Raw genomic sequence first — 24,973 nt, forward strand, 5'->3', positions numbered from 1 at the left:
AACCATCTGGTCCTGGGGATTTGTCACTCTTTAGTGCTATTATTTTCTTCATTACTGTTGCTTTACTTATGTTAATTTTATCGAGTCCCTGTCCCCGATTCAATATAAGTTTTCTTGGGATTTCCGGCATGCTATTCTCTTTTTCTGCTGTAAATACTGACTCAAAGTAATTATTCAGCATTTCCGCCATTTTCTCATTGTCAATGACAGTATCCCCACTTTCAGTTTTTAAGGAGCCAACACTGCTCCTGACCACCCTCTTTTTCCTAATATAACTATAAAAGTTCTTCATATTGGTTTTGATATCCCTCGAAAGTTTCTTTTCATACCCTCTTTGTAGCTCTTACCACCTGTTTTGTGACCCTTTGTTGATCTTTGTATCTTTCCCATTCGCCAGGATCTGTGCCATTTTTTGCCTTTTTGTACGTCCTTTCCTTATGTCTTATACTGTCCCTTACCTCTTTAGTTGTCCATGGCTTTTTTTTGGCAAGTAGAGTTCTTGCCCCTCGGGTATAAACTGATTCTGTATCCCGTTAAATGTTTCTTTAAACATTTCCCACTGATCTTTAAACATTACCCATTAACAGATTTGCCCAGTTTACTGTGGACAGTCTCTGTCTCATCCCATTGAAGTCGGCCTTACCCAAGTCTAGAATCTTAGCGGCTGATTCACTTTTTTCCGTTTCAAACACTACATTGAACTCGATCATGTTATGATAGCTATTGGATAGGTGTTCATGTACAGTTAAACTGTTAACTAAATCTGAGGTTCATTACTCATTACTAAATCTAGTATGGCTTGCCCCCTTGTTGCCTCCAGGACATACTGCTGTAGAAAACTATCCCGGACACACTCAAGAAATTCACTACCTTTCTGACAGTTGCGAGTCTGCTTTTCCCAATCTATGTGAAGGTTAAAGTTCCCCAGTAAGACCGCTATGCCTTTGTTACACGCTTGTCTAATCTCTGCATTTATACAATCTAGCTTTATGAAAGTTGTATAAATACAAAGTGCTTTTCATTAAGCTGTAACTAAGAGAGGGGAGGGGGTATACTTAAAATTTTCATCCTTTAACTATAATTTAAAGATATTTGGGGGTGAAGAGTCACTGAAATCTCAGCCAGCCTGCAATCAAGTCAGATGTTGTCGGGACTTTTTATACCTGAAAATTTTGGCTCCTCTTATTGGCATTTTCAAATTTGTTAGGTCCAAAGAGCTTCATAAAGTATGTTTTAAAAATAAAATTAAAGTAAGACTTTGTTATATCATGGGTACAAAAAATAAAATAACATATTGAGATTTGTGATGAGCTTTGCATGATAAATTTAGGAGAACCTTGTTTCTCAGGTTTTTTTAGGTCAGTCCGCATGGCAGATATTTTACCAGTCATACTATATCTTCATCTACCAAGTGAATTGATGTGCTTGTTCAGGTGAGGGCTGTTGGTTCAGAGAAAAGGTGTGCATTTTTCCATTATATGTATTCTGTCCTACCATCAAGAACTACAAAGTCAGGTGTAACACAGGTCTGATGGAGTGAAAGTCCCTTTTTGCACTGACAATCATAATTTCAACCTCAGAAGAGCATCTAGTTGCACTAGTATACATTTTCCATTCAACTTCTACATACAAAAAGGAATTGTAATTATCCAAGGGGGACAAGGACAAAATACGGCTGCCTCAGAGCATTATCCCTTTAAGAACTTTGTGCCATGCACATCCAGCTTGGTCAGGTGATCTTCCAACTCCATTGTGTATACAAGGCCTTGTTCTGAACTGCATCGTTAGTTCTTTTTATCTTGTTGGCATCAACCTTGACTGTTGACACACACCAGAAAATGTCATCTTTCACTGTTTCTGGTGTCTTGCACCACTGTAATTCATTGTGGTTTAGTCTACAGCTTAAAGTTATTTCTACAGTAATTTATCAAAAGATCAATTGTTTTTTTTCCCTCAAAGTTTCAGTTTTGCTTTAGTTACCAATTCTATTTTGTCAATATTAACTGTGATGGAATACCGGTTGATCAAGGCCTGCCTTGGTTCAGTTCCAGTCAATGTTTTCAGCTTCTGGTTCATGCCAACTTCAGGTTTTACAGGTGGTGTCAAATAACAGGTCCCCTTCCTGCTGATGGATACACACCATAGTTGGCACCCGTCGTATGACCTTTTCAGTAAATTTGCTAATGTGATTATTTTCTGGGAGGCCATTGTTGCTACAAGGCCATCCAATTTCAATTTCTTTGGTTAGGGATTTCCCTGCCCCAGGTTCTGGTTCTATTAGAAAATGCACCTTTTATGTGAAAGTTAGAGAAAAGAATTGTATTTATGGAGTGTTTTCATGAGTGGTCCAGGAAAGAAGCATTGTGAGCAGGTTTCTATTCTGTCTTGTACAGCTGGTGTAAATCATCAGTGGGGAGAGGGTGATCTTGTAGGACTTAGACCTCATCCAGTATTAGTCACAAATATGATCAACCTTCAGTTTCGGCAATCAATCTAACCACTCAACAACTATTCTAACCACTGTGGCGCTTTTTATTCCGCTACCTATGCGGCCTTCAGCACCTGTTCTGATCGGAATCAGTAAGTGACACCAAGCGTTTTCTAATCCCTCCCACTGAAACTTGGGAAAGACAAAATTACGGTATAAAACAAAATGTCCTTCTGAGACTTTCTTGAGGATTATTTCAGTAATGTGTCCCAGCTCTAGCAATCTCCACATCGGGGTTTATTATAGTTTTTCTTCTTCCTTGCCCACTTCATTCTTTGCCTTCTGCAATCTCCTCTTCCCCCTCTCCCCCCTCCCATCTCCATATCATCCCTTCTTTCCCCAGCTCCTCCATATCCTCCCTTTTTTCTCCATATTCATTCTGTCTGTCTGTCTGTCTGTGTCTCTCTCTCTCTCTCTGTGCCTCTTTTTCTTTCTCTCTCTCTCTCTCTCTCTCTCTCTCTCTCTCTCTCTCTCTCTCTCTCTCTCTTTTTCTCTCTCTCTCTCTCTCTCTCTCTCTCTCTCTGTGTTTCTCGCTCTCTCTCCTCCACGATGTCCTCTATTTCCCCACCCCTCTTGTTGAATAGCGAGGGTCACCTTTTAGTACCATGCCCAATTGGCTATTCCATGAACCTGCTCAGTGTGTTTTGACATTCTGCTGGTGTGTGGGTACATCACAGCTGCTCCTCACCTGACTTATGCACTTCACCAGGGGTTGATGGAAAGCAAGCAGAAGCAGGAATATTGCCTGACTTTACCCTCCTTAATGCTGAGGCCAGTTGTAGCATCCTTCACCCACTCTGGTATAAATCACTAACTCCACACAGACCTAGAACCATGCCTTAGACTGGTGTGTATTGCTTCGCTACTCTGCTTTATACTTGGTTCAAAAAGAAAAAATGGTGATGTCTTGTATGCAGATGATAGATTTTTTAATTCATTCATGAGATGTGGGCGTTGCTGGCAATGCCAGCATTTATTGCCCTTGAGAAGGTGGTGGTGAGCCGCTGCCTTGAACCGCTGCAGTCCGTGTGGTGAAGGTTCTCCCACAGTGCTGTTAGGTAGGGAGTTCCAGGATTTTGACCCAACGACGATGAAGGAACGGCGATATGTTTCCAAGTCGGGGTAGTGTGTGACTTGGAGGGGAACGTGCAAGTGGTGGTGTTCCCATGTGCCTGCTGCCCTTGTCCTTCTAGGTGGTAGAGGTCATGGGTTTGGGAGGTTCTGTCGAAGAAGCCTTGGTGAGTTGCTGCAGTGCATCCTGTGGATGGTACACACTGCAGGCGCCGGTGGTGAAGGGAGTGAATGTTTAGGGTGGTGGATGGGGTGCCAATCAAGTGGGCTGCTTTGTCCTGGATGGTGTCGAGCTTGTTGAGTGTTGTTGGAGCTGCACTAATCCAGGCAAGTGGAGAGTATTCCATCACGCTCCTGACTTGTGCCTTGTAGATGGTGGAAAGGCTTTGGGGAGTCAGGAGGTGAGTCACCCGCCGCAAAATACCCAGCCCCTGACCTGCTCTTGTAGCCACAGTATTTATGTGGCTGGTGCAGTTAAGTTTCTGGTCAGTATTGGTGATATTAACTATCAATTACTGAATCTGGTTTCCTAGTGAGTACATTAGGCTATGGGAAATCAATAACTTGCTCATTGTTAACAGGGATGAGGGACCTCAGTTATGTGGAGGGACAATGTGAAGCTGGGATTGATCCTTAGAGCAGAGAAAGTTAAGGGGAGATTTAATAGAGGTGTTCAAATTGAGAGGTTTTGATAAGAGTAACTAAGGAGAAACTGTTTCCACTGGCAGGAGGGTCGGTAACCAGAGGTCACAGATTTAAGGTAATTGGCAAAAGAACCAAAGGGGAGTTGAGAAGTTTTTTTTCACACAGCGTGTTATGAACTGGAATTCACTGCCTGAAAGGGTGGACGAAACAGATTTAATAGTAACTTTCAAAAGGAAATTGGATATATATTTGAAGAAGAAGTATTTGCAATTGGGAAAGAGTAGGATAGCTCTTTCAAAGAGCTGGCACAAGTACAATGGACCGAATGGCCGGCTTCTGTGCTGTATGATTGTATGACTCAGTGCAGTTTATCCAAGCATCCCAGCAACCTGCAGGGTTGATTGTCACAGTACATCTATAATCTTGACTCTCTTACCCAGTTGTATTGGCACCTTTTCTCGAAAAAATACTTTTCCTTGTTTAATACTCACCTGTGAATCGCTCATTTGAGCACCTGTTGACACATTTTTAAAAACCTGCCTTTGAATCCAATTCCACTTTTTGTCATGTACCAAACAGCCTAAAATTTGAAAATATTTACATTGATCCTTGTGAACAGTGTCCTTTCCCATGTAAATTACTTCCTTGTGAACTGTATCACTTTTCATGTAAGCTGTATTGATTTGTGTGTGGATTTATATATATGAACTGTGCTGTTGCATCTTTGGATTGTCACCAGTATTTTGGTAAAGTATGAAGTAGGTATCACCATTGAGTAGGCATTGCTTAACATTGCATGTCGCTGTCCAGCATTATGTGTGCCGATATGATTTCTGTGAAGCTTGCTTTTTCTGTAGTGCTTCAAAATTAATCTTTTCAAAACAATGCCCTCAACAAAGATCAGTAATTTAGCACAAAATTGATTGAAAGCAAAAAATTAGTGGAATATATAGTTTTCTTCCACATACACTTCCTGTAATATTTTCTGTAATGTTATTTCCCAGTTAAACTTGTCATATTGTCCTATCAAGATTTTCTGTTTTTCTTTGGATTTTACTTACGTATGATTTAGTTTTGAACACTTGGTCTCCAAGGTGGGTGGTTGATTAATTATCTTTGAGACCTCTCAGGTCCATCTCCAGCCTAGCTGAAGTGATAGTGACCATCGCTGCCTGGTAATTGGTCATTCACTCAACATGTCTCTGCTCTGTACCCCGCACCCCCCCCCCCCCCCCAAATCCACTGCCTTCTCCTATACCTTCCATTTTCACTTTCCCCTCTGGAGAACAGTAGGCAAAAGCAGAGATGGGATGGGGAAAAGGGGGAGGAGGCGATGGAAAAGAGTATCTGGAGGGACAATGGGGTGTATGTAAAAGAGGGGATGGGAGTGAGTGGGTGGGGAAAGCGGAGGGTGTGAAGGAGGGAGTTGTGCAAAGGATTAGGAGAGCACTACATAAGGGGTTGGTTGCAGAGGGGAGGAGGTTGAAGGCTAAAGGGAAAGAGGATGGGATGCAGGGAATGGGGCTCGGGCAAGATTGAGGCCAATGGTATGCATTTTACTCTCCTTCAAAAATCCGCCTGTTCCTGTCCATCCTCCATTTTCATGTTGACCTGCCATAAAGTAATTACAAAGGAGAACTTGTAAACTAACTCATAGAATGAATATCTTTGAAGGCACATAGCTAAGTTGGTTGAAATCTGCAATTAACATGGGTGAGGGGAAGAAAAAGTAGTTGTGGTGTTCAGTAGAATTAACTCTGGGGATGGCACTCGTTGAAAGCTGCATGTTCCAAAACTTTGAATGTAGCTTGTTTAGTGTTCAACAGCAAACTAGTGGAAGTGGTTAAAATGAGTCATTATTCCGTTTGAATGAGGAGTTTACTTTTCGGTACTGCCACCTCAGTCATAGAAATAAATATTTTGAAATGGAGGCCAGTCATCCAATATTGTAAATATAGTTGACCATTTGCAACCGATATGCTAAATATAGTCAAGGTAGTATTTCTAGTAAGGATCAATAATGCAGTATGGGCTGTCTGAAAATGATAACCTTGGGTTAAGAGAGTAACTTTAAGTCTTGCTGAGAAACCATAAACATACTAAAAAAAAAAGTGTTTGTCCATTCCCAGCCAGATGATGAATAACTTACCTGACTAATTTGAAGATGTGAAATTAATAGGGGTCTTGAACACTTCAATTTAAAATGTTTTATTTGAAATACTTCCTTTGTTTAAGGTTTAATATGAATTTGCATTTAATTTCCTTTATGCTTTATGCATTTCCTTACTAAATTCTCTTAATATTTTCTGACACTAGCTAACTCATTTTGAAATCAAGAAGAAGAAATAATAATATTTTATTGTAGAACATTGCATGGTTAAATGTGTTTGTTGTTTAGGTACCTGGAAACTAATTTAGAGAAGTATATTTAGTATCGTGATTTTTTTTTTATAATTGTGCCATTGCCATGTGCTAATATTTTGATAAAGCATCCCTATAGATGTCTTTATGTAGATTTGTGGCAATGTTGCAGCAAATAAGAAATGTCCTGGGAAAGAGGAAACTATAGGATTTTCAGTAAAGCTGCAGTGAATCTCTGAATAATTCAGTACAGATAATTGCCACTTACTTGAAGAACTGTGAAGCTTTTTAGATATATAAATGGAATTCTTTTATTGTGAGCATCTATTCACACTTGCGAGGATACTTTATAATGCATGAAAAGGGCAAAAAATCCAGACTCTTTGTAATGCATCATACTGACCTAAGCAACCATTCAGTGTCTTTGTTTAGTTCTATTAATTGATTTGTATTTGAAGTCTCTAGTATCATAAGAACAGTCTTGCAGGATTTCCACAAAATGGCCATGATATGGTGAGCTGATTATAATTTAGTTGGTGCACAATTGGCATGATTTTGTTAACTAGTTATAATTATGTAATCTGATTGTGGCAATATGATTTTAGATATAGTCAAACATTGAATGCTTTGTCTAATTCATGATGTGGAGATGCCGGTGATGGACTGGGGTTGACAAATGTAAACAATCTTACAACACCAGGTTATATATTGGACTATAACCTGGTGTTGTAAGATTGTTTACATTTGTCTAATTCAGTAACTGGAATCCAACATGCATTAAAGCTGATGTCTTAGGTTACTGTTATATAATAAGTACTAGCTACAGACTAGTACTTGCATAGAATTATGTAGAACTAGCAGATCAGAACTATATTGCTGGCATCTCATTGGTCGGGCAAAGGGAAGTTTTGTGCATGTGTGCTTATATGTATATACAGGATCAGTGCTGTTAAGACTAAAATGTTTAAAAGGCATTGCACTATCCGAGAACTCTTATACTGGTTGTAGTTGCATTGCACCTGTTACAAAGATGAAGCAGAGAGTAGATTCATTGCTCTTTTTGAACTGAATCCAAGGTGTGGACACTGGTCTTGTGCTTAAGAGCAAAATGTGTAGTACAACAGCCCTTTTAAGAAATGAATGAGTAATGCACTTTAGGGATTGGTTTGTGTTGGGAGTAAGCTCTAAACTTACATTTTAGAAAAAAATTGACAAGTGTTTGTATCTTTTGGAGCTGTATTCTGTGTATGTTGTCTGTTTAATTTGTGTCCTACAATTGTTCTGGTAAAGTGCTCTGTTGCTATATAGCAAATGATTCCATGTACCAACATGTTCAAGGAGCTGTAATTAATCATCCCAGATTTGTAGCTAGTTCAGCAGCTAGAATGAATATTTTTGGATAATTCTGGTTAAGTTGCATATTCCTGTGTGCAGAATTTACACTAATTATATTCTTGCTGAAAAGTCCAACAGATTAGCATCTTGTCAAGAGATCTTACTTTAAGTTTCCTGATTTGCAGTGATTAACATCTGTTAATTTTAGTCTGATTTAAAGAGCTGGTAAAATAATCTGGTAGTGCACAATTGCTACTATATAAACTTTTAACCTTTCAAGACTGAATAGGCATACCAGCTTACATATTCTTAGTGAGATGTTCCACTTCATGGTTGGGTGGTGGCTGTGGTAGTGTGGTAGTTATTCCTCCACCACCTTGTAATCTGTAGGAGAAATTGTGCAACTCACACATTAAGAATAATGTGGTTTTAGTGTCGAGCGAGGCAGGGATTTAAACTCTACTTTTGTAATCGTAGTCACATGCTGTGCTAGGCCATGTTTTAATTTAACTTCTGAGAGGTTTTTGACATTTTTTAAAAAGTGAAATGGATTGTGCATGGTGTCTGAAAGGGGGCTGCTTTGATTAGGTAAAAGGTCTTTTTTTTTTCTCCTTTCATTCATTTGAAATGGGATCCGTCATATTTTATAGTGTTAGCAATCCTTATGCTCATGTAATAGCATAATGACCTGTATTACTTAAATCAAAGATTGTGTGGTTAAAATACCCTTGCAGAAACCCCACTAACTGGAACAAGCTGCCAGGGTCATCTGCAAGCCAGCTCGATCCTTAAGCTTCATGCCACACGGCTATGTGTACTAACAGCATACTGCATTGTAACAGTCTAACTGGATCATGATTGTAATAATAAATTAAAAAGGCTGTCTCTCTGGTTTTCAGTATTGGTTTCTGCCAGTCAGAGCTAGGAACTAGCTGCGCAGGATAGAAATCTTCATTTTTATAACCTGGCTTCACGTCGATCTTTAGTTTGAAAACCCCAAATTCCAGAATCCATCAAGACCACTGATTTTCCTGTGAAAAATCGCAAATCAATCACAGAATATGATCCCCAAACACCAGCTGCAATCCTGGAATTCTATGTCATAGGAAATGAATTTGCAAATAAGAAGCTGAAGAATGAACAGCAACAGAAGGCTGCTGATAGTGAATCTTTTAAAATAAATCAATACATGGATTTGAATGGGCTGGGTGATAACACTTGGTTGATTCAGATATTTAGGCTATTCAAAATCATTGAATTATATCTTTTCACTGTTATCTGTGATACAAAATGTACTTAGATTGTCTGCAGCGAAATTTTGCATGGAGTGGTCTTAATTAGCAAGAGCTTCCCTTTTTTGTCAAAATACTACTGACATAAGGCCTTTTTATAATGTTGAGCTTCAATATTGCTTCAATAAGCCATCAGCAAGACTGTTTCTTTGCCTAATAAGATCCAGTCATTTTGTACTGTACTGTTTTCCAAAATGAATGCAGTTTTTTTAGTGTAAATGGCAGTTAGAACGAGATTAAAGTAGTTTAATTAGTCAAACTTGCCATTTAAGAGGCTGTGGAGATTTATTACAATGTAAACATATCTATGCTTAGTAATACTGATAAACACATTTTAGACTAAACTTAAAAAAAAAAATGCCAGAAAGAAGTCTGAAAGGTCATGCTATATTTATCCGTGGAGTTTATTTCTAGGCACAATACAACCCTCATTTTGTTTTATGGAGTCCATTCTATCTTTCACTTTACTTTCTCTGCTAAATGAGTGTAATGATTGCATATATTAAACAAATCTTATGTGTCTTTCAGGGATTCAAGAATTTCCAGAAAATATCAAAAACTGCAAGGTCCTAACTGTTGTTGAGGCCAGTGTAAATCCTATTTCAAAGTAAGTTTCTATTGACTTTTTTTTCCAGTTGATTCATTTATGATCAACAGTTGATTTCTTTGTACCCATTGACATTTTATTTGTTGTGATGCTGGTATGGGAGGGTGGTAGTGCTAAAGGACTTGGTTTCTAGACATCTTATCCATTAGTTGTTTTAGTCACTTGCACCATATTTGGTTATAATGTGCCACATTTACTTGAAATCTCTCTAGAGTAGTCCTTTTCTTTGCACAAGGTTAAAGTTGTAAAGGGAAATGTTGGATGTGATGCAAAAGCAAAAATAAATTTAAGCCTTCACAATGATTTGTTTATAATATTACTGATGTCATTCCACAAATAAAAATGCAGGAAGTGGATTTAATTTTAAATAGAATGCCTTCCTCATTCACAATTCTGCTGCCTGTACTTTTTGTTCACTTCAGTGCTGTGGGTGTGATATACTAAATTTAAATAGTTATCTTGGATTAGAACGATAGATTATCGAATTTATGGCATAGAAGGAGGTAATTTGCTATTCCCAATTTGGAATAGTGACACAATCTAGGTTTGATGTAAAAATTGAAAAGGAATAATGAAGAGTTAAAGCTGAGAGTGCTCGACTGGGGGGGGGGGGGGAAGACAAAATTTCATGAGACATGAAGGGATGTGGCCCAAATTTACTAGGCAGAAAAGTTAATAAACGGACTGATTGGGATATCTTCAAGTATGAGATTGATAGAATAAAAAATAAATATATTCAAACTATAGTTTCATGAATAAATAGAGATCAAAACTAAACAAATTTAAAATTGTGGCTAATAAAGTTAGGGTTATTAATACTAAAGAAATCATGAATATAGAAAGTGTAGCGGGGAGACTTGAAGGGTGAAAAGGGAATATGATAAAAAGGCGAGCAGATAATATAAAATGGTAATATTGAGATTTTTTTATATGCATATAAAAAGTCAAACAATAGTTAGAGGGGCATAGAAGCAGAGGGGGAGTTTAAGTGTAGAGAATGATGGCATGACAGTTATTAGATATTTCACATTCATTTTTGCCAGTGATGAATTGAAGTGAACACATAACTGTAGTCGAGGGCAACTGTTCAGCAAGGAAGTTATGTTAAACCATTATAAATCACTGGTTAGGCCTCAGCCAGAGTATTGTGTCCAATTATGGGCACCACACTTTAGGAAGGGTGACTTTGAGAGGGTGCAGAAGAGATCAACCTGAATGATCCCAAGATGATATGGAGTTATGTGGAGTGACCAGATAAGCTGGGATCATTCTCCTTCGAGCAGAGAAGGTTGAGGGGAAATTTAATAGAGGTGTTCAAAATTATGATAGGTTTTGATAGAGTAAATAAGGAGAAACTGTTTCCGCTGGTGGGTAGTTCGGTAACCAGAGGGGACAGATTTAAGGTAATTGACAAAAGAACCAGAACGGAGATGAGGAGAAATGTTTTAACCCAGTGAGTTGTTATGATCTGGAATGCACTGTTTGAAAGGATGGTAGAAACAGATTCAGTAGTAACTTTCAAATGGGAATTGAATAAATACTTGAAAAGGAAAAATTTGCAACACTATGGGGAAAGAGCAGGGGAGTAGGCCTAATTGGATAGTTCTTTCAATGGGCCAAATAGCCGCCTCCTGTGTTGTAAGATTCTATGGTAACTATAGGAAAGGAATTGATTCTGGAAAAGAAAATAACTGAACTCTGTATAGATAAGGCATATGGTCTTGATGGTGTGCACCATAGCTATTGAAAGAAGTCAAAGAGGAGATAGTGGAGGCGATGGCCACAATTTTTCAACCTTCAAATATGCAAATTGTGCTGTGGGACTGGAGAGTAGCCAATGTAACCCCTTTAATCAAGAAGGGAGAGATAGATAAATGGTGTAAGTAAAGACCAGTTAAACTCTTAGAATAATTCAAGTTAAAATTAAAATTTAAACATGGGTGGGTTAATCAAGAACAGCCAAAATGGATTTGTGAAAGACAAATTATGTTTAACAAATTTAATCACTTTTTTAAAAAAAGTGACCGAATAGATAGCTAAAAGGAATGTAGTAGAAGTAGGTGAGGTGTCTCACAAGAAGCTTGTTAGAAAAAAACCAAACAAATGGTGTAAGAGGAAGTATAGCAGCATGCATAGACAATTGATTGATAGACAAGAAACAGAGTTAGGGCAGATGGGTGGTGTTTCAGTTGGCGAAGGGGTGTACCACAGGGATTCATTTTTGTTAACTCTTATGTATAGATGATTTGGAATGAGCGTCGGGAGCACAATCTCAAAATTTGCTGAAAAAACAAAAGCAGCAGATTTGGCAAATGACAAAGAAGATGGTAAAAGACTTCAGACAGGCCTAAACTGGTTAGAGGAAAGAGCTGACAGGTGACCAATCAATATAATATGGATAAGTGTGGGTAATGTAGTTTGGGGGGCCAAAACAAGGAATGGGAGTATAAAGAAAGAAAGAATATGGATTTATATAGCTCCTTTCATGACCCTGGGAAGCTCTGAAGTGTTTCACAGCCAGTGAAGTACTTTTGAAGTGTAGCCACTGTTGTAAGACGGCAACCAATTTGCATTCAGCAAGGTTTACAAACTGCAATGAGATAAATAACCAAAAATTTGTTTTAGCGATGCTGGTTGGGAGATGGATACTGGGAGAACTCTCCTTCTCTTTGAATAGTGTTTTATAAATTGGGATGTAGAGATCAGGAGTTAAGAGGAGATTCAATAGAGGTTTCTAACATTATGAAGGGTTTTGATAGACTGAATAGGAAAAAACTATTTGCTCTGTTTGGGTAGTCAGTGATGATGTGGAGATGCCGGTGATGGACTGGGGTTGACAATTGTAAACAATTTTACAACACCAAGTTATAGTCCAGCAATTTTATTTTAAATTCACAAGCTTTCGGAGATTTTCTCCTTCCTCAGGTAAATGTTAGTCAGTGATGAGGGGTTTAAAATGATCAAGTTAGGAGAAATTTCTTCAAGCAGAGAGTTGTTGGAGCATAGAATGCTGTGCCACAGGGAATGGTTGAGGCAGAGACCATTGTATCTTTTAAGGGAAAATTGAATAAATATTTGAAGCAAAGGAAAATATAGGGCTGCAAGGAGAGAGCAGAACAGAGTAATTAGATTTGGATAGATGCAATGAGCCAAATGGTTGCCTTCTGTGCTGTAAGCTTTGTTCTGTAGTCCATCCTGCCCGTACTGATGGTGTTTTTTTTGAATGAGAAAATGCCATTCAGCTCATCCAGTTGGCTGTCTTATTTTACAATCTAGCATTACCATTGTTGAATCAATTCCTGCTTTCAATTATCTTTCTACTTCAAACGAATTGGAATCAATTGCAGTTGGTGCTAATGAATTCCACAAGTCAGTGATTTTAAGTGAAATTATTTCCTGAATCGCACTGTGTTCATGGGGAACAAAAGGTATTTAGAAAACCTTTTTTTTGGTAACGGGTGGGGTGGGAGAGCTGTGTCATTTTTAGCACATCATGTAAGTGAAGTAAGGATTTATTTTGATGCAATTTGTGACTGTTTCCTGTCTTTGTGAACTAAATAACTTGGAATAGAGCCCTCGCCTTTAAATTTCTCTCACGGCTTAACTTCATAGCTCAATGATCCAAAATTTTGAATCATTCTTGGCACTCTTCTCTGTCCATGAGGCACTGGAAAGGATTTCAGTGTTCATCCGCTTGCTTTCCCGGGAAGCACAGTTGAGATGAAAATTCGCTGCATCAAGTCATTACATGTTTGAGTACCAATACTATTATAAGTAACATTCTGCCCAGTTTCAGTTGTGATTTCAAACAGAATGGAATAAGATGGCGCATGTACGAGATCTCTAATGTGGTCATCCCATGATCTTAAAACTGAACACGAGGTCTGAAGAAAATGTAGCTGAGACTTTCTATAGCAGAATTGCGTTTCTTTATCCTCTCCTTTCTTGTTAAAAATATTCACTTTAATATCATCTTGTATGTACCTTTTTATATTAAAATTTCCCCTGAAGGAAATTTGGATGCCCATTCAGAAAATTGATCAGTTTTCTGTTTTTCCCCCTCCCTTCTAGGCTTCCTGATGGCTTCACACAGTTATTGAACCTGACGCAACTGTACCTAAATGATGCCTTTTTGGAGTTTTTGCCAGCAAATTTTGGACGGTAAGCAAGCTCTTTTATTCCCAAATACGTAATTTCTCAATAGTAATGTAGTCACTTGATGGATTAACTGATTACTTTGAATGCATTAAAGATTCCCTTCTCTCTGAATGGTGTTTGTTCAGTACTCTAATTCATTCCTGTAAAACTGTCCTCTACTCTTATTCTCCACTTTTCTCATCTTTTAAATGACCACTTAGCATACCCTATCAACAAAATAGTGAACACACCTACAGGTCTGCGAAGTGTCTAGGAGTAGCCAAGTTAATTCAATCTTTTTTTCCCTTGTGGGATAGTACATCATCTATGATGTTAAAAATATTCATTTTAATAAGAAAGGAGAGGATAAAAAAACACAATTCTGCCTTAGAAAGTCTCAGCTAAATTTTCTTCAGATCAAGTGTTCAGTTTTAAAATCATGGGATGACCACATTAGAGATCTCGTACATGTGCCATTTTTCAGTTGATCCTTTTTTCTTGTTGCATAAGTGCAGATTTGTAATAGAATTCAAATATTTGTGTTAGTGCAAGGAATCGTTACACAGCACAAGTCTGAAATGTCAGTCTAGCAACAAAAGTGCTTGGCCCAAAGTTTCAGCTAGATTGAGCTGGCATTTTCAGCGCAATCCGGCCGAATCAGCGCAACACATCATGGAATTGGTGGGTGTAATTTACGAGTTTCCGCGCTGTTTTGCCCTGGCTTTAAAAAAAAGTGTTGAAGCTAGCCCTGCCCACAAAACTAGCCACACCCCCCTCCCCACTCGAAACAACGAGGATGGTGAGTTTTTGCCAATTGCGCCAGCCTGTGGCCATTTGAGAAGGGTTTTAAAATTAAGCTAGTTTTCTTAGGCACAAATAGGGATGGTTTAAATGTTGTTAAATATTTAAAAAAAATATTAATTTACTAAGAAACTTACCAAAGGACACAGATTTAAGATGATTGGCAGAAGAACCAGAGGCGACGTGTGGGAACATTTTTTTACACAGCGAGTTGTAATGATCTGGAATGCACTGCCTGAGAGGGTGGTGGAAGCAGATTCAATAGTAACTTTCAAAAGGGAATTGGATAAATACTTGAAGGGAAAAATTTGCAGGGGTATGGGGAAAGAGCAGGGGAGTGGGACTAATTAGATAGCTCTTTCAAAGAGCCAGCACAGGCACAATGGGCTGAATGGCTACCTTCTGTGCTGTAACATACTATGAACTGACTAGTGTACACCAATGAAAGTAGTAAATGCTTCAGTAGTTTTTTTTGAGGCATTTTCAGTGATTTTAAATCAGATTACTCACAGGCAGAAGATTGGACACCTTTATTAAAAATGCTTATTTTTAGTGATAAACCCATTTTCAGCTATATTAATAAAACGGCACAAGGTTACCACTCTCAAATACATCAATGAATATTTTTGATTGCTTTTTTTTGCAAGCGATTATGCTATGTTAAGCTGCCGAATTGCATTGATTCATGGCAGATTTTCCATTTGTGATCATGTTAATGCATTTTAGCGGAAACTTGGACTGTAACCCAGCCGGCGCCATTTTCGGGTGCAATTTGCACTCAAATGCCGACTGTGCCCAAAGCAGAAACCCCATGCTCTGCTTTTGTTTGACCTTGGACGTGTGTTTTTAAGTATTATCCAAATGTACATTGTGCATTTAACTTTGGTACCTTATTGCTCAGTTGAGCAAAAGGTGAGCTAAGTGATGCTATGAGCATTTTCTTGACCTGCGATTTTTAAAAAAAATTTTGGTGGAGGGGGAAGGAGGGCTAAAAATGCTATACTTTTGCAGTGTATTTAAATATATTGATGTTTTATTCCCACAAAATATTGCTTTTGGTGGTAGTAATTCATTCCAAGGTCTCTGGTTACAGGTATAGTATCAGTAATGGTATTCTAGCTGTCTGTCTTGCTTTTATTTTTAAAAAAAGAAGAAATGTGAGCAGCAAAATGATTTATGGCGATGAAGTAGAGGCCAGCTGATTAAAAATTATCTTCATGAATCTGTACTATTGCTTTCAACCTTCTGTTCCCCGCATGCTTTGCATCATAGTGTAAAACTGATCTCTTCACATTTGTACGAAAGTTGCACTGCTAGGTAGGGTAATCGTCATCAGGTCGCACCAGGGCATAAGTCATTTTGATGCCCTGCATACCCACAGAAGTCTCTGCAGATCTGTTTTAGACACTGGATTTTGTGATGGTGCTATTTTTATTTAAAGGGTTCACTTAGCAGAGCAAACAAGGTAGGTGTCGGTAATATACTATATTGGCTTTTGTAGAACTGCTTAAATATACCTGGTACCATCTTAAGTAAAAGGTTCAACTTAAAACGCTGACAGCATATTTTAATCCATGTTGCAGGTGTTTGTGTTCATATCATCTCCAAATTAGATGTTTACTTCCTCTAATGGAATAAATGAATAAAACTGAATTCATTTTGGAAGCATAGATTCTTGGGGGGGGGGGGAACAATTTGGAAGGCTGCTCCATCTAGAATTCAAACACTTTCATATAAATAATGGATGCCAAATGAACCATGAAATATGTGAGATAAACAGCATTTTACTTTACATGTTTAGTACTTTATCTGAATACTCGGGTAAAATGAACTGCATCTGTGCATTTATCTATTTAAACATTAAAGTGAGATGAAACTCTCAATGCAATTAGGAAATCAATGGACTGCTGTATTTACATAATCTGCTGAAGAAATGTGAATTATAATAGAATATCTAGGCATATCTAATTCTTTTTACTTAAATAATTGTCACGTAAGGAGCTTGCTTTCAACAGATGGCATATGCACAAAGCCTCGAGTACATGCCAATCAGCACTTGCTGTTCAGTTTTGAGTTCTCAACTGGATATGGGTTTAAGTTAATAAGTTACCCAGGTATTTTAAAGCACACGTATCACCTTAACTATTGTAATTATGATGGACAGAGAAACGTTTTCTTTTGTAATGGTATGCATCAAAAAGAATTTTTATAACTTGAAATGTATATCGTATATGGGTCATTTTCCAATTTGTAATGACATAGCGATCAACTAATTGTTTTGTAGAATATAGCCTAAGGGACAGTGTGCCACCATTTTTCCATAATGTTTTTCAGCAATTGTAATGTGCACTTCTTGATCTACTGTCTCAATCTTGCTGTCGTGTTCATACATGAAATGCATCCTTTTGTGCATTCAAACCCACTACCTTAATAAAAAGGAAAAAAACTGCAAATACTGGAAGTAAACAGAATCTGCAGAGAGAAAAGACAGGTTATGATGTTTCGGGTGTGTCACCTTTCATCAGAGCAGTTCTACATATAATTCCTAATGCCACAAATCTTCAAGTTGTGTGATGATGGCATGCAGTTAACATATTTCTCTTTTGATGCATATGAATATAATACTTTGGCGAACCTCTCTCCATCAACTTAATGAATAAATGAATCATAAATCACCCATAACATTTTATATTGAAATGTTTATAGGGCTTGTGGGATCATTTTTTTTTTCAATATCTGGTGCTAGTATTCAGGTGCTTCCTCTTTCTTGTGTGGGATAAGTTCCCAGCATAGACTACTGCAGGGAGACTCTTGATAGGGAAACTAGTTTGCTCTTTCACAATGTCCAGCTGCTTCATTTGAATTATGTTCTCTGCACTGTCCTTAACCTTTGGGGACCACAATATTTGGCTACAGATACAGCTGATCATTTAGAAGCAAAATTGAGGGTAATAGACATATTTGACAACACGGTTTGTTTTCAAATCTGGTAAAATGTCTGCCCTGTTCCTGCAACGGCAGGCAGCTTGGGTCTGAATAGAAGAAATTTAGAAAGTGGAGTGCTTCCCTGCTGTCTCCTTTTAAAAATATTGGGATATTTTGAGGCATTGCCCATTCGGCAGATATGTTCTTATTACATCGGTAGCTTCAGAAACAATATTTTGAATTGAATAATTGGCACCTTATCATCCAGGTTGCAGCTTTCAGCTTAGTGATTGGCCTCTACATCTCAATCATAGAATCGTAGAATGATTACATCGCAGAAGGAGGCCGTTCGGGCCATCGATCCCAGGGCTTTCCTTTGTAGGGTGCCTCATCAGATCTGTAGCTGTATTCTGCACACTAATAATTCATAAAATGTAGTTAATGGGGTAGAGTTTCCCCTTTGGGTGCAATCGGCATTGGGCGCAAATTGCACCCAAAAATCGCGCTGGCTGGGTTAGTTTCCGCTAAAATGTATTAACATCATAAACGTAAAATCTTCCATGAGTCAGCGGAATCTGGCAGCTTAACAGAGTGTAACCGTTTTTTTTTTGCAATAAAAAATATTCATTGATGTATTCAAGAGTGGTAACCTTGTGCAGTTTTATTAATACAGCTGAAAATGGGTTTATCACAAACAATAAGCATTTTGAAAAGAAGTGTCTACTCTTCCACCTGTAAGTAACCTGATTTTATATCACTGAAAATGACTTTTTAAAAAAAAAACTATACTGAACTTAAGCAAGTACAGAGCCAGGGAAAGGGGGGCGGGAGGGAGGGAGGGGAAGAAAGAACAATAGGGAGGGCCTCTGAGATCGTGGAGGGAAGGAGAAATTAAATGACAAAAGGGATGATGGTGCAAGGCAAGGAGGGTGGTAATGGGACAAGTAAATAAACAAAAGATGGGTCCAGAGGAGCTACAAATGGCAACAGTAGAACCATTACCAGCACCTGCTGTCCAAAAAAATGGGAGCAGCGGATATGATCCGAAGTTATTGAAATCAGTGATGAGTCCAGAAGATTGTAAAGTGCCTGATCAAAAGATGAGGTGCTGTTCCTTGAGCTTTATTGGAACAGTGTAAGAGGCCAAGGACAGAGGGGTCAGAGTGGGAGTGGAATGGAGAGTTAAAATGGCGAGCGACCGGCAGGTCAGGGTCACGCTTGTGGACAGAGCGAAGATGTTCAGTAAGGTGATCACCCAATCTGCTGTTTTACCTGGAAGGAGTGTTTGGGGCCCTGGATTGTTGGAATGGAGGAGGTGAAAGGACAGGTGTCGCATCTCCTGCGCTCACTTAGGAAGCTGCAGTGGGAAGGAGAGTGGGTGTTGCGGGTGATGGAACAATGGATTAGGGTGCCGTGTAGGGGACAGTCCCTTCGGAATGCTGAAAGGGATGGGAAGGGGAAGATGTGTTTGGCGGTGGCATCGCGCTGGAGGTGGTGGAAATGGCAGAGGATGATCTGTTGAACGTGGAGGCTGGTGGTGTGAAAGGTGAGGACAAGGGGTCCCTATCGTGGTTCTAGGAGGGAGGGGAAGGGGTGAGGGCAGAAGTGCGGGAAATAGGATGGACATGGTCGAGGGCCCTGTCAACAACAGTGGAGGGGAATCCTCGTTGAGGGAAAAGGGAAGGCATGTCTGAAGCACTGGTGTGGAAGGTGGCATCGTCAGAACAGATGCGACTGAGAAACTGGGAGAAGGGAGTAAAGTCCTTACAGGAAGCGAGGTAGGAGGAAGTGTAATCAAGTGTGGGAGTTGGTGGGCTTATAATAGATATTGGTTGACCGCCTATCCCCAGAAATGGAGATAGAGAAGTCGAGGAAGGGAATAGTCGGAGATGGACCATTTGAAGGCGAGGGAAGTTAATTTGAAAACCCTCAGCGAATGGCCGCAGGCAAGCCCAATCGGTGGAAACTTGCCATCCTTGTTATTTTGTTTGGGGAACGAGGCCGGTTTCAGTGCGATGATTTTTGAACCAGCGCAAAAGGTCACATAAACTTGAATTACGTTGAATGTAATTTACGCCCAGCGTACGTCGAAATTCTTCGACCTTTACCACTGATCTGGCCAGATTGCGCTGAAAAAACCAGCGCAATCTAGTGGAAACTCTACCCCAATATGTTGATTTATGAATAGGATATACAAAATTGTACTCCCTGTTCTTCTTCCTCCTTCCCACCTCCACCCACCCCAACCACTTTGTTCAATTTAAGGTATTTTTTGTTGAACTTGCCAGTCCTTCAAGTCAATTTCTCATGCATGTGCTCTCTTAGCTTTGTTGAATATCATTAAGCTCATATGCATGTGGTTCTGTCCTCAGCTAGGAAGGTCCGTATACTTTATTTCCTGCCCAGTAGCCATCCTTCCTCAGTATCATCGGGGCAGTACTTGTGCTATATTCTAAATTCTTCCTGAAAGGAATTCTAAGAGAGTATCGTACCCGCTTGTCAAATATGACTGTTGTAGAATTTACAGCAACTAGGGATGTGAAGTTTGTCAGCCAAATTTGGTTTTGCTTTGCTATAGCTTCTAATTAGACAGCTCCTTTCTCCATTGTAGAGGAGGCGATGTTGGCTACAATTCTTCAGTGATCACTCTTGGAATTAAGTTCTTTTGCCAGCCTTTTAAGAAGAACATTAGAAATAGGAGCAGGAGTTGGCCTGACCGCCCTCATGCTGCTCCGACATTCAATCAGATCATGACTGATCTTCAACCTCAACTCCACTTTCCTGCCCGATCACCATATCCCTTGATTCCCCTGGATTCCAAAAATTTATCTATCTCAGCCTTGAATATATTAAATGACTCCGTATCCTCTGCCCCTCTACCTTTTGGACCTTGAATTGGGGTAAGGTATTCCCTTCTGTCGGGACTTTCTGTTAATTTACTGTTGGGTGAAAACTGTAGGTTACACTTTTTATAAAAAAAAAAGAAAAAATATGTATAAATTCACAGCTTCAATTGAACTTTTTCATGAGCAGTTTTTTGGATTTGATTTGACCATTGTTCTAATGTATTTTGGAACGATATATGCGCCTTGCAAATATATTATCCATTAATTTGAAACTAACTGAAAGATGCCCCTTTTAATAGAAAATGTCATGATATTGGGACATTACTGTGGATGATTTCTTTTTAACCTTTCTGTTTAGGTCATGGGCACTCTTGCGTCAGTTCTTTTTAAATTTGCATCTGGTCTCCTGTAGGCTGACTGGAGATTGATTCTTCTTTGCAAGAGTGGAGTGCCATCTGCACATTCACTGAAGTTCCCAATTTTGCTTTTAGAAAAGGAAAAGGTTAGCTCCCAATGACCAAATACTGTAACTGATTAACTAGGATTTGAGTGAAATCACTGCATGAGGATGACACACAGGGCCAGAAATCACACCGAGCGGCTAGGCAAAGCTCACCGCAGCTCCTGCAAATTTAATTAACGAAAATACTTATTGCAGGCTCTGTGGCATCCAATTGCTTGAATTTGAACTTTAAACAAAATGCGTGCTGTCAACCCAGCCTCTGAGCAGCGTGAGTTGCTGCGCGGCTGGAAACGTCTGAGGGGAAGACAAGCCCACAAAATCTGTCAGGAAGAGAGGTCACACCCACAGGCTGCATTGTTCAAGCAGGCAAGCAGACTTCATTCATTTAAAGTTAGTATTATGGATATCATTGTAAATTGAATTTTTTTAATATAAAAAGCCAAAGAAATAATTGAATTTAAATTAGAGGCAGAAGGGAAAAGTTTTAAAAAAAAAATTTTAATTTTAATTTCTTTTCATGACCAAAAACTCTTAAAATAAGGAGTGATGTGAGACTCCACATTTTTAAAAGTTAATTTTTACTTGTTTGGCAGTCATTAAGACTTAACTGTGCTTTTAAAACCTAGTTTAGACCTGGTATTTTTAAGCATACCTGTTTGGTGGCGTAATTAGTTACTTTCCAGCTGGATAGATAAGCAAGTTGGCATTTTTTCACTGATTTCTCTGATTGCAATGTGCGATGGCCCTTTAATTCGAAGCTGTCATATCGCTGGTGAATCACTAGGAGCAAGTTCACGATTTTCGCGTTTTACTGCGCATATACAAACGTGGGAACTTGCTCCTTCAATTCACCACTAAAAACTGGGGGCGCTGTTGAGCTCCTCAGTTATTTCGGGACCGATTTCTGGCCCATAATGGGCACAAGGAAATAAAACCAAGGTTTTAAGAAAAGATGAAGGCATATTAAGAGCCAGTTTGTCTTATTGACAAGCACAGCGGCAGTCAAAATTCACACAGACAATTCTGTGTGTCTGCACAATTGCAACAAAAGCGCAGACACTCTGCATTTAGCAGACCAGAAAAGGAGACAGTTATTATTCAGACTGCAAATGGCAAATTTTACCAAAAAAAAGTGGGTCTTTCATTGCCACCAGTTATGGTTTGAGTGCTATCTAAAATGTGGCAATCACATGTCTGCAGTTGACAGCAGTTCATTGTCTTAAAGTACCTCTTGGACAAGCCCATTGTAGAGACTTACTTGTTTATGCAAGCTGATAGACAAAAATAGCTAATTTTATTAAAGTAAGCATTTTTACCTTCCTTGGAATGCAATATCCAGACCCCCATTTATGCTTCTCTGTAAAAAGTTAGTGGAAGCATCTGTGTGTGGTTTAGAGTGACTTATTTTTCTGTAAGTCTTTGTGGGCACCTTTCACTGCTTCCAAGAGCAGCACAGCTGAGTTCCTTACCTTGTAGAAGATAGCATGCTACCACTAAAGTAGTTAAAATGAAAGCTGTTTTTAATATTGATATGTATTGAATCCTAAATGAATATTTGCTTGCGACTGGATAAGAAATTGGCCGATGGGTAGAAAATGATTGTACTTCTTAGAGGAGTTGTGTGTGTGGGGGGGGGTGGGGATTGGCCTGGAGTCTCCAGGAATTGAAGATTAATCTCCAAGACACTGCTGCAAGCAACCCGGGAGTAAAATCATAGGGGCAATAAAAAAAATTGCATTTTTTTTCATTTAACTAATATTTTTATTAGTTGGGTAATGAGTCTTTTCGCTTTTCAATTGGCGTGGGACGGTGGTGTGCCGCGAGGATGGACGTGTTGGGCGACCAATGGCGGGAGCGTGGAGGCGGGTCATTTGATGAAACCGCCAGAAATACATTCAACCTGAGTTGGCAAACCTATTATGTGGTCATCACTTTTGAATTTACATCATTGACTTGGATCCAGAATTTTAATGCAAATTGGTCATGTATGCAGTTGATGCCACAGGAAGCACCTCATTTCAAAATGAATTGGACAAAATTTATAAGTGGGTACAACGAAGGCAGATGACGTTTAATGTAGACAAGCGTAAATTACCATTTCATCCTATCTTATGATTTTTGAGGCTAGCACATCTGTCCGCCTAGAAATAAGCGATTGCAAAGCAAGTGGTGGCCATATTTTGGAGGCCCACCACATTGTAAGAGAAAATAAAAATGCTTGTTCTGAGAAAATTAGTGAATTTTGCCATGCATCTTTTTTCTCCTTCCACATTCTATGTATTTTTTAATAAAATTTATTCGCTGGATGTGGATGACACTGGTCAGGCTGGCATTTATTGCTCATCCCTAGTTGTCCTGAGAGGGTGATGGTGAGCTGTCTTGTTGAACCGCTGCAGTCTGTGTGATGAAGGTGCTACGACAATGTTGTTATGCAGGGAGTTCCACGATTTTGATCCAACGATGATGAAGTAATGGCAATATATGTCCAAATCAGGATGATATATGATTTGATGGGGAACTTGGATGGTGTTCCTTAGCACCTGCTGCCTTTGTCCTTCTCGGTGGTGGAGGTTGTAGGTTTGAGAGGTGGTGTTGAAGTAGCCATGGCGAGTTGCTGCTGTGCATTTTGTAGATAATGTACACTGCCGGGTAGATGCTAGTGTTATAGCTGTACTGGAACAGCTTGGATGGGGGAGCAGCTCATTCTGGTGCACAGGTCTTCAACAGTACAGCTGGATGTTGTTGGGACTTTTTGCATTTGCTATATCTAGTGCTCTCAGCCATTTCTTGATGTTATGTCTGATTGCAGAGCTTTGACCCGATCCGTTGGTACAGCATGCTGCTTATCTGTTTAGAATGCAAAGTGTGAAGACGGGACTTTGTCTTCACAAGATCTGTGCAGTGGCCACTCCTACCAATGCTGCCATGGACGAATGCATCTGCGACAGGTAGATTGGTAAGGATGGAGTCATGTTGGTTCTTACCAACTGCTGCAAGCCCAGTCTAGCACCTATGTTCTTCAGGACTCTGCCAGCTGGGTCAGTGGTATTACGACCGAGCCACCCTTGGTGATGGATTTTGAAAGTCCCCACCTGGAGTACATTCTGTGCCCTTGCTGCCCTCAGCTCTTTCTCCAACATGGAGTAGTGATTGATCAGCTGAGAGAGGGCAGCAGGTGGCAATCAGCGGGAGACTTCCTTGCCAATGTTTGACCAAAGCCATGAGACATAATGGGATCCGGAGTCAATGGTGAGGACTCCCAGGGCCACTTCCCCATAACTGTATATCACTGCACCTTCTAGTGGATCTGTCCTGCTGGTGGGACAGAATGTACCCAGGGATGGTGGTGGAGGAGTCTGGTTGTTGGCTAATAGGTATGACTCTGAGTGTGACTATTTCAGGCTGTTGCTTGACTGGTCTGTGGGATAATTCTCCCAACTTTGGCATCAGTTCACAAATATTAGTGCCTTTGTTATGTCCTTATTCGATATTGAGGTCGCAGCCAAGTGGTCCATCTGGTTTTGTTCTTTGTAGTAGTTTGATGCAACTTAGTGGCTTGCTAGGCCACGTCAGAGGGCAGTTAATAGTCAACAACTTTGGTGTCTGGAGTCACATGGATGGCAGTTGGGTTTTCATAATAATCATTTACTGATAGCAGCTTTTTATTTTCAAATTTATTGAAACTGAATTTAAATTCTCAAATTGCCATGGTGGGATTTGAACTTGCGATCTCTGGATTATTAGTCTAGCCTCTGGATTACTAATCCAGTAACATAACCACTGCACTACTGTCCGATCTCTTTTAGCTCTTATATTGAAAAGAGACACATTTCACATCGCAAGAGATATTGGAAACATCCCACACCTCAGTTTGAGGAGCGAGCAAACTTAATAGGGAAGTGTGTGAGTAAATAGGAAGGGGGTTGAACACACATTGGTCAGGAGATGCAGCAATGCATCAGAGGGGCAAATGTCCACAGATTGCCTCATAGCAGCATCTAG

The 24,973-nt window shown here is 39.4% G+C and overlaps 1 protein-coding gene across 2 annotated transcripts in view; it reads left to right on the forward strand.

Moving 5' to 3' along the window:
• erbin (erbb2 interacting protein) overlaps positions 1-24,973 on the forward strand; it is a 237,857-nt gene that overhangs the window by 118,710 nt on the left and 94,174 nt on the right. For both annotated transcript variants that reach the window (XM_067982614.1, XM_067982615.1), the window contains exons 4-5: positions 9,721-9,799; positions 13,871-13,960. In XM_067982614.1, the coding sequence (XP_067838715.1) occupies positions 9,721-9,799; positions 13,871-13,960 (169 nt within the window). The remainder of the gene's footprint in view (positions 1-9,720; positions 9,800-13,870; positions 13,961-24,973) is intronic.

Source organism: Heptranchias perlo, chromosome 4 (genome assembly GCF_035084215.1).
Source record: "Heptranchias perlo isolate sHepPer1 chromosome 4, sHepPer1.hap1, whole genome shotgun sequence".
Lineage (NCBI taxonomy): Eukaryota > Metazoa > Chordata > Chondrichthyes > Hexanchiformes > Hexanchidae > Heptranchias > Heptranchias perlo.